The sequence below is a fragment of the Aquarana catesbeiana genome, linkage group LG07, assembly GCF_042186555.1.
Source record: "Aquarana catesbeiana isolate 2022-GZ linkage group LG07, ASM4218655v1, whole genome shotgun sequence".
NCBI classification, from domain to species: domain Eukaryota; kingdom Metazoa; phylum Chordata; class Amphibia; order Anura; family Ranidae; genus Aquarana; species Aquarana catesbeiana.
Genome location: NC_133330.1, coordinates 218229733 through 218238962, shown reverse-complemented (window position 1 = coordinate 218238962; position 9230 = coordinate 218229733). Strand labels below are relative to the sequence as shown.

At 40.4% G+C, this 9230-nt stretch overlaps 1 protein-coding gene across 1 annotated transcript; it reads right to left on the bottom strand.

Moving 5' to 3' along the window:
• Nucleotides 1-1714: 1714 nt before the first annotated feature.
• Nucleotides 1715-3386, bottom strand: LOC141102527 (dynein light chain Tctex-type 5-A-like). Its single transcript, XM_073591456.1, has one exon. It carries the CDS (start codon nucleotides 3161-3163, stop codon nucleotides 2585-2587), a length of 579 nt encoding a protein of 192 aa, XP_073447557.1. The 5' UTR covers nucleotides 3164-3386; the 3' UTR covers nucleotides 1715-2584.
• Nucleotides 3387-9230: the final 5844 nt, after the last annotated feature.

Genomic DNA, 9230 nt, shown 5'->3' with positions numbered 1-9230 from the left:
GGTAGTGATGTGCACTTCAGATCAACAGATTCTTATTGGAATTTTTCAGCAAAATTGCCAGGCACCAAAAGAAATAAAAAATGAAACTGATAGTGAAAGTACCGTTTAAAAGGAATTTATTCCACATACAAGTGGGTACTTACAAAATAGCTGATAAAAACAAGCATATAAGGGGATTAAAGATGTATCCAGACACCGCTCATGGCGTGCGTTCCAGAAACCAGGAAGTGCATTCCATGGAGCAGGAAATTACGTCAGCGCCGCCGGAAATGCGTCAACATGTTTCGCCCACCCACTGGGCGTTATAAAAGACCCTTTAAATGGTACTTTCACTATCAATTCCATTTTTTTATTTCTTTTGGTGCCTGGTGATTCTGTTGAAAAATTCCAATAAGAATCTGTTGATCTGAAGTGCACATCACTACCCCTGAATTTCTCTGGACACCATCATTTAAGTCTGAAGTGACCCCCAGACTGCAAAGCTAGGGGTCATCGCCATTTGGTGAGTGGGGACACATGTGGGGGTGTTGATTTGCACCTGAAAAGTCCTGAAGCGTCTGTGGTTCACTGCACTTCTAAAGTTTTTTTCTCCATTGTGGATTAGAACACTTGGAATATTTTTGGACTTTATTTTATATGGAATCTTGCTTTGTTTATTTATATCTGCACATATTTACACTTAGTCTTGCATGTTTTGTGAGTGCCGCATTTTTTATATTTACATCTCTAGTGAGTAGCACTTTATGTGTGGCAGCTGCTTTAGTTTTCTTTTTCACACTTTCTTCACCATTCAGCGCGAGTTTATATTTTAGCATATATAGTTTATTATAAAATTTGAGATTGGTAATTTTCTAGAAGTTTATAAGTAAGATTGAGTATTTGTGTAGTCTGATCTACAGTATATCTCTAAAATTACTCTTTAATTGATGCTCCACCCCTGCTAATGTTAGCTCTAATATTGGGCTACATGCAATTTGTTCATTCTCTGTTTGGCTTCACTCTAAGTTTCATAAATAATTTGCCAGTCTCTTTTAGCCTCCCTATTCACCCCTGGTGCTATACTGATATAAAGTAACATCTGATGTGTATGAATGTCTAAAGCAGGGTTTCTCAAGCAAAGTTCCTTGGAACCCTAAGGTTCCTCCAGAGGTTGTTAGGGGGTCCATGAGCAATGAGCATTTTCTACTTCCCACTAACACCATTGATCTTTTTAGCTATCTGTAAGGGTGTAATTCTTCTTAATGACCACGAGCATAAGGAGCATTCTTCCCATTGACCATCACACTAATGTATCACTGATGTAGACAGAGTATTTTTTAGCAGGGGCTCCCTGAGTCCGCAAAGTTATTTCAAGTGTTCCTCTTGGGCTAAGGTGGATCAAATGTTTTTTTGAAATAAAAGTGTGTCTTTCAGTGGTGGCCTGTGCACTGTGGGTGCGCGGGCGCCGCCCCCCATCCATGTGCCTGGCCCCTTTCAAGACGCCGGGCGCATGGATTCCTATGGCGGGGGGCTTCCACCAGAGCCGCAATCCACGTGCGTGGGGTGCTGCCAGAGCTGCAAACCCCACGAGTGGGGGGGGGGGGGGTCACTGGGCACAGTGGCTGCATATACTGGGCACAAGTGGCTGCATTTGATGGGCAAGTGGCTGCATATGATGGACACAGGTGGCTGCATATGATGGGCACAGTGGCTGCATATACTGGGAACAAGTGGCTGCATTTGATGGGCACAATTGGCTGCATATGATGGGCATAAATGGCTGCAAATAATGGGCACAGTGACTGCATTTGATGGGCACAATGGCTGCATATGATGGGCACAAGTGGCTGCATATGATGGGCACATGTGGCTGCATATGATGGGCACAGTGGCTGCATATGATGGGCACAGTGGCTGCGTATGATGAGCACAAGTGGCTGCATATGATGGGCACAGTGGCTGTATATGATGGGCACAAATGGGTTCATTTGATGGGCACAAGTGGCTGCATATGATGAGCACACATGGCTGCATATGATGAGCACACGTGGCTGCATATGATGGGCACAGTGGCTGCATATGATGGGCACAGTGGCTTAATTTGATGGGCACAAGTGGCTGCATATGATGGGCACAAATGGCTGCATATGATGGGCACAATTGGCTGTGTTTGATGGGCACAGTGGCTGCGTTTGATGGGCACAGTGGCTGCGTTTGATGGGCACAATGGCTGCGTATGATGGGCAAAATGGCTGCACATGATGGACACAAGTGGCTGCATATGATGAGCACAGTGGCTGCATATGATGGGCACAAGTGGCTGCGTTTGATGGGCACAAGTGGCTGCGTTTGATGTGCACAATGGCTGCATTTGATGGGCACAGTGAGGCTGCAATTGATGGGGGGGGGGGTCAGTATTTTTCAGTTTGTTTGCGCCCCCCCAAAAAAAAATTTTTAGCACCAGCCGCCACTGGTGTTTTTTCTTTATTATTCCTTAGCATTTATTTCTGCATATTGTTTGCTTTTAAAATAGCATGTTCTATTGTAATGGTAGAAGCGCTCCTGTTCCCTTTAATAAAATCCATGTCCCATACTCTAGACAGTGTCATTCATAGTATCCAGCATACACAACACATAGTGCAAAGAGAGAATTATTCTCAAACAGATATTCTGCATATGTATCTGAATTTGGACTCCACACACTTCTGCTGCAGCAATATATAGTGCCTTGTGATACTGGACCCATTGCAACAAAGCAGACAAGTTTGTACCGTTCATACCCAAGATCTCTTACTGCTGCCTTTACTAACTCTGCAAGCTGCATTGCTCTATGTTGGCTTGTGGTGGCATCATAAACACAGCCCTTCAGCTCTTCATCCAAGACAGACTTGATGACACGTACTGCTTCTTCTGCCGAAAAACATCGACTAGGCTGTGGGTGTAGATCAAGATCTGGATCATTAGGTCTACTTTCCATGGCACTAGGTCGAGAATGGCTTCTTGCTTTTATGTCATCCTGAGAAATAGCTTTACGTCTCAGGCCTTGATCTTGAAACCGCTGGGAACAAAGAAGCATGGGTGTCTCTGAAAGAGATCTCATCCCATCACCTTCACACTTCTTCTGGCGCGGCTTTGGCTTTGGACAAATACATCGTCTTATCTCAGTTTCATGGGTTGCCTCCATTTGTCACCTAAACATTAAAATTGCACATTACCAAGCTAAATTGGAAAAACATAGCCATCAGTCACTATAAAGTATATCTATAGCCATTTTTTTTTTATTTTAGATAGAATAGGGATTTTTTAAAACCTCTGCCATTTATGTTTAGCTTTCTGTGTCTCATCCTGGAAACACAACAGAAAGTAAATGTCCTCTCTTAGATGGAGCTGGTGACTCTATTTAAAGATTCTCCTCACTCTTGTTCCAAAGTGGAAAAATACTTCCAGTATACAGAATAATGAAAAGCAAATCCAAATCCAACTCCAACCAAAATATTGTTTAGGTTTTAAAAGGAGTAGGGTGGGGTTAGTGTCTCTCAGATTTTAAGATTCTATCTGTGCTTCTATTCTATTATTTCTTTGCTTCCTCTACTATATGACACCTGTCCCTTAGACAGGACTTGCGAAAAATCTCCCCTTCTGGAATGAAAACCTAAGCTATTAGCTAACCTAACCTAACAATAGCTAATCTATTGTCTAAGCCTTCCTCATGTTGCTAGAAAATAACTTTTTATTTTATTCTTATAGAGGACATATCCCCTCCTTTTTGTTCTGTCTGATACCATCATATAAGCAGGAAATCAGGGTAAATGTTAACATGCTGTTTATACAAATATAGGCGCAACAACCATTTTAATATATTATACTACGATTAGTAATTCTGCCACTCGGTAGTAATGTCATGTGTCTAATGCAATATGCCTCCTAGTGGACCTACATGGTTTTGATTTAATTTCCTTTTTCTGGGTTTCTTTTGTTTTCACATATAAAGAGAAGCGCTCAGCCATCTGTCAATCACTATCTTGAATGGTGACAGACATATCCTCAGCAACTTTCCAATAGGAAATCTCCCAGACTGGGACATAAAATCTTTTTTACAGCTTAAAAAGCCTACTACTCACTTGTAAAATACCTCTCATCCTGCAGAATGCCCAGTTTAAGTAGACTTGGACAGTGTTTTCTGGCAATGGTGTTAGTACACTAGTACCAACCTTATGCGCAGTGCATATATAAAGTCAATTAAAAAATAATTGTTTTGTGAATTCATTTATTAGGAAGCTTTTAGGTCTGCTGTATTTGTCTCCTAAAATAAGGCAAAATACAATACAGCTGTGAAAAATGTCAGATTTCAAACCTTATCAGGATTGTAGTGTCATTAGTGTAGTGTCATATTTGAAACTGAATGACAGCCTCAGTAATCCATTACAGAGGGTAGGGAGGATACTTTTTCTTGCTCACAGTGGAGCTTATTGGAAAGCTTCCCAAAAACATAACCAAAGTAGCAAGCATGACCTGGATAGAATTGACAAATGACAGATAGGATATACTTAAAGAGTTCAGCACAAAGCCTAAGATAGATGGTCAAAGATGCCCAGTATAAAACATTAAATATTGACAAGCTGTTTGGACCACAGAGAATACAGGAATAAAAGGAATAAATTATTTTCAGAATTATCACCAGTGACTGTTTGCAGGGACAATTCTGCAGAAGGTCAAAATGGAAGTTCATCCCAGATGGCCACCCTGGCTCACTCCAACTGATCCAAAAACCGCTACAGTTCTTTTCTTTTCCCATTAGTAAAATGGTGCTCTTTCTGGTGGAAGAACTGCTGTCCCAGTGAAATGAAGAAACGTCAGAACAGCATATTTTTCCCAGTCCAATATGCCTTCACAGAGAACTGTTGGGCAAGAGGAAGATGTGAGGAGGGTCATATGGGACTTTACAATGGGAAGTTGAAGGACAATAAAAATATTAAAAAATGGGTTTAGTAGGTCTTAAGATTGTATCTATATACTGTTATGGTGCCACTAAAGTGTTCACAGTATGTTAAATTAGCAAGTGTTGTACTTCTGTAGCAGGATCCAGCACTTGTAAGTTCATTCTACTTCCAGGTATCAGGGGAGCCTGGCGTTACCATTTAACTCTGCATTTTACATTAGCCTTTGGACAGCATTTTAAATTCTGGTGGATCTAACACAACATTGGAAAAATCTGTAAAAGCATTAAATGTTCTAGCAAACAAACAACTTGAATATACATTCTGAGTCATGCTAAAGGTTAACAAATACATGTCTTGCAGAGATATAATTTTATGCATAATGTATTTTGATCTGAAAGTTATGACCTGAAAACTTTCCAAACTGTATTCAAAGAAGGTGATTCTACAGATATTGGTGCAAAGATTTCATAGTGGAAAACTAATAAAGGAACCTTGGCTATTTTTTCAATAGTGTGTTATTTTGAAAGACTAACCTTTAGTTTGCACCCTCATTCCTTCCCTAACAGTGCCTTTGTGAAGTGTATAGAACTATAGAAGACCCAGAAATCTGTACATTGCTAACTACATTCCCATTGTATCCATTTATTAAGCCCATTAAAGCTATTCATGCCCTGCCCTATAAAACATGTCACAAAGCCATGGAAGAACTCCCAGTGAAGCAAAGCAGTGAAGGATCTTTTACACCCAGTAGATGCTATTTTCATAAACTGTTCTAAACTTGCAAAATAGATAAAACTATATTCTGTAATACCTGTTTGGATAATTACAATTTGTACAACAATTTTCCGTTGCTCAGAAATGCTCAATATTGTTTTTTCTTCAGCCAATAGTACCTATTTATTGTGGGTTGAGAAAAAAATGTAAACAGTCTAAGCATTCCCAAATTTAAAATAATTGGTTCTTCTGGCCTTTTGTAGCCAACAGATCTAGAGAGGGAGGGAGTATAGTGCCTAGGGTGAGTCTACCGTGTGATACCCATGCCCCAGAATAAAGATGGCATCAAGCCTACTGCACATGCATGGAAATGTCTGCTTGTGCCATTCAAACATGTACAGTTGATGTAAACTAGATCATGACTGGACTGATATATCCCCCCAAAAAAGTGTAGTTAGATATCTACCTATTCTGAAGGGACTTGTTCCTGTTTAGGACCTGCTAAGATCCTTGCTTGACAATGACATTGGTACATGTGTGCTACTTTTTGCTACTCTTTCACTCTTCCACACAGAATAGTGATGAATTGTGAACCACTTGATGAATTTCCAACAAATTTGAAAATTTCCCTGAATGCTAACAAATATCTCAGACTACATCATCAGCCTCTAGGATATGAGAAACATACTGATAATCGCAAGAGATGTACAATGTCAGAAGTGGCAGAGTTAAAAAGCTATTTTCAATCGGCCTCAAACTCAGTTGCTATGTGAAGTCTATGGCAGTTGTCTTTCTGGCTTATTTAATTAGACATCACAAAGAACAATTGTATCAAAAGTGCAAGATCTCATTACATTTCACCTTATAATAGCTTTAGAGAAGCTCCAAATATGACTCTTGATTGGTTGCCATGGGTTGCTGCTTTTTGCCCTGTGACTTTTTAAATTAACTCATATTCTATTATCAGCATCCACTTACTTGTTGGTCCTTGCGACTCAGCTCCCCTCAGCTTCTGTAGATCTGTCTGCTCTTATTCCAGGCTTCAGCTAAGACGTAAATAAACTTGCTCACTGCCAGAGTTGCATGTTATTGCAGCACTATGATGTTGCCATGAGACCCTGAGTCCTTGCTCCCCTGCTGTCACCCCTGATGCTCTTTAATGTGCTTTTTACTGTTACTGCTATTCCTCACCCAAACTGACACTATCATCCTAGCATGCATAGAACATTTAACAATGATGTTCCTTATCACACAGATCCAGGTCTGTGGATTAGATGCAATATCACATTTCCTATGCCTTTCTCTCTTTTCTCTAAAGCCACCCCTCCCCTTTGAAATACAATGAAATACTACCAATTGGTGGCTAGGAAGCAAACAAGGTTTTACAAGACACATTCCTAAAGTATAATTAATCATCTCTAGAAAAAAAACACTTAAGGGTGCTTAGGGTGTTTTGTTTTATTTTTTAAAGATAATGGCACTTTGGTAATTATTGGTATCAATTACAACATTTTGTCCAAGAGAAAGCTTTTTAGGAAATGTATTTTCTATCAGCTGGAGAAAAGCTAGGTCCCCTTTGATTTGAATTACTAAAGGACGACTTCAAGAAAGCCTCATACTGTATCTCCCTTCCCGCGTACAGCCAGTATTGGCTTATACCTTTTCCCCCTAAAGGTGAGGTTGTCCTTTACACTAGCCAAGGGTCACAAAAAAGCAAGAGGCATATGCCACACAAAAAAAAATAAATAAAATTTTCTAGCTCTAAATACAGCTAAAATTCACCAGTTAGATCAAAAAGAGATTGTAAAAAAAGTAATAGGCAATATTTCATATATACCTGAATTTAAAGAAAAAAAAAATGTTTAAAAATTTTAATATTTTTCAGACTTGACAAAAATAAATAAAGAAAATTATTAATGAAACCGCTTTTTATTTAAAAAAAAGTTTATTTTTACACTTTTTTAGTTTTAGTTATAGTTTTAGTTTAGTGGTGGATTCTTATGCAGGAAGAGACCTAGTGCTGACAGAAGAAAAGTGTACATCAACAATCTGACCCTCTTTTGAGAACATCTTAGATATTTTAATTTGAAAAGAAAGGTAAATTCCTCCACCAGACTCCATTGTCAACTTCTTACAGATGTCAGGTGTGACTGTTACAATGTCAGATACCGTTGCTGCCACCGGAATGTGAAGAATATGCTCTCTGCCTCATCCTGTGTGGAGATTTTCAAGCTCATGGGACAGCAGTTGATAAAAGCATGCACGGTAGTCTCCACCATGTATTTTTGCAAAGTTGCATCTGCTGTTGCAATTCCAACCTCTAAAAAAATGTCTAATGCCGCATACACACGATTGGAAATTTCGTCGGTAAAACTTTGGATGTTTTTTCTGACGGAATTCTGCTCAAGCTTGGCTTGCATACACACGGTCACACAAAAGTTCTCTGAACTTTCGAGCGTCAAGTACGCAATGACGTACAACACGTATGACGGCACTAGAAGAGGGAAGTTCCATACGAAGCGTGCCACCCTTTGGGCTCCTTCTGCTAACCTCGTGTTTATCTCGCGTTAGTAGAAGTTTGGTGAGAGATGATTTGCACTTTTCAGCCACGTGCTTTTCATATCGTTACTGCTCTTCAGTTTGTGTTTATGGGTTTGTATCTGTTCTTCAGTGCATGTAGTCAGTTCGCATTTGGGTTTCAGTGCGTATTATTATAGTACGTATTTGTTTTTCAGTGTGTTCTTGTCCGCTTGTTTCTGATTTTCAGCTTGCTCTTCCGAGGACAAACCTGGGACTTCCATCCAGGAAGAAGTGGAGAAGCCTAGCTTGAGGCAGGTATAGTATTTTTCTACATATTTCTTGTCCTAAAATGAATGATGTTAACTAGATGTTATTATTGATAAGAAATTAATGATTGAACAAAAAGTGTTTTACATATCAATAGACAGTAGTGGCCAAAAATGATTGGGACAAGAATGAAAAATGCTGGGGTCAGAATGATAGTCTTTTCTATTCATTAACATTCCATTTGCAACAGTCATGAGCTGAAAATTGTGTGTGATTGATGAAGCAAAAACGAAAACTATGTCCCTTCTTTATACACAGAAAAGCCTCAGCCAGGATGAGAGTCTGGAATGTGGTAGGCAGCAGGTGGCAGGGGGAAGTGGCAGCCAGGAGGTGGCCGGGCCCAGTGGACTGACCCAATCCCAGGTCCCATCCCTCCGCCTTCCACCCAAAAGGCCCAGGATGGGGAGGAACGTGGATGAAGCAGCACTTGCCCTCATTCGGGATGCTCATGCGACCCTGAGAGACCCCCCCAGTGTTCAAGAGGGCTATGCCTGCATAGTAGCAGCGAAAATGCAGGAAATGGAGGAGGGTCAACGCCTCATCTGTGAGACCATCATTTTACAGACCCTAAATAAGGGGTTGAGTGGCCAACTGACAGAAAATACACACCTTTCTGAGTTCTTCCATCCTCCTCCTCCACCTCCTGCCACAACTCGACAAACAAAGCCACAGCGTGCAGGGAAGCGTTCAAGTAAGACAAGAGAGTGATGGCCTGGGTTCAGTCTGGTCCGACAGAAGACGCATGCTGTT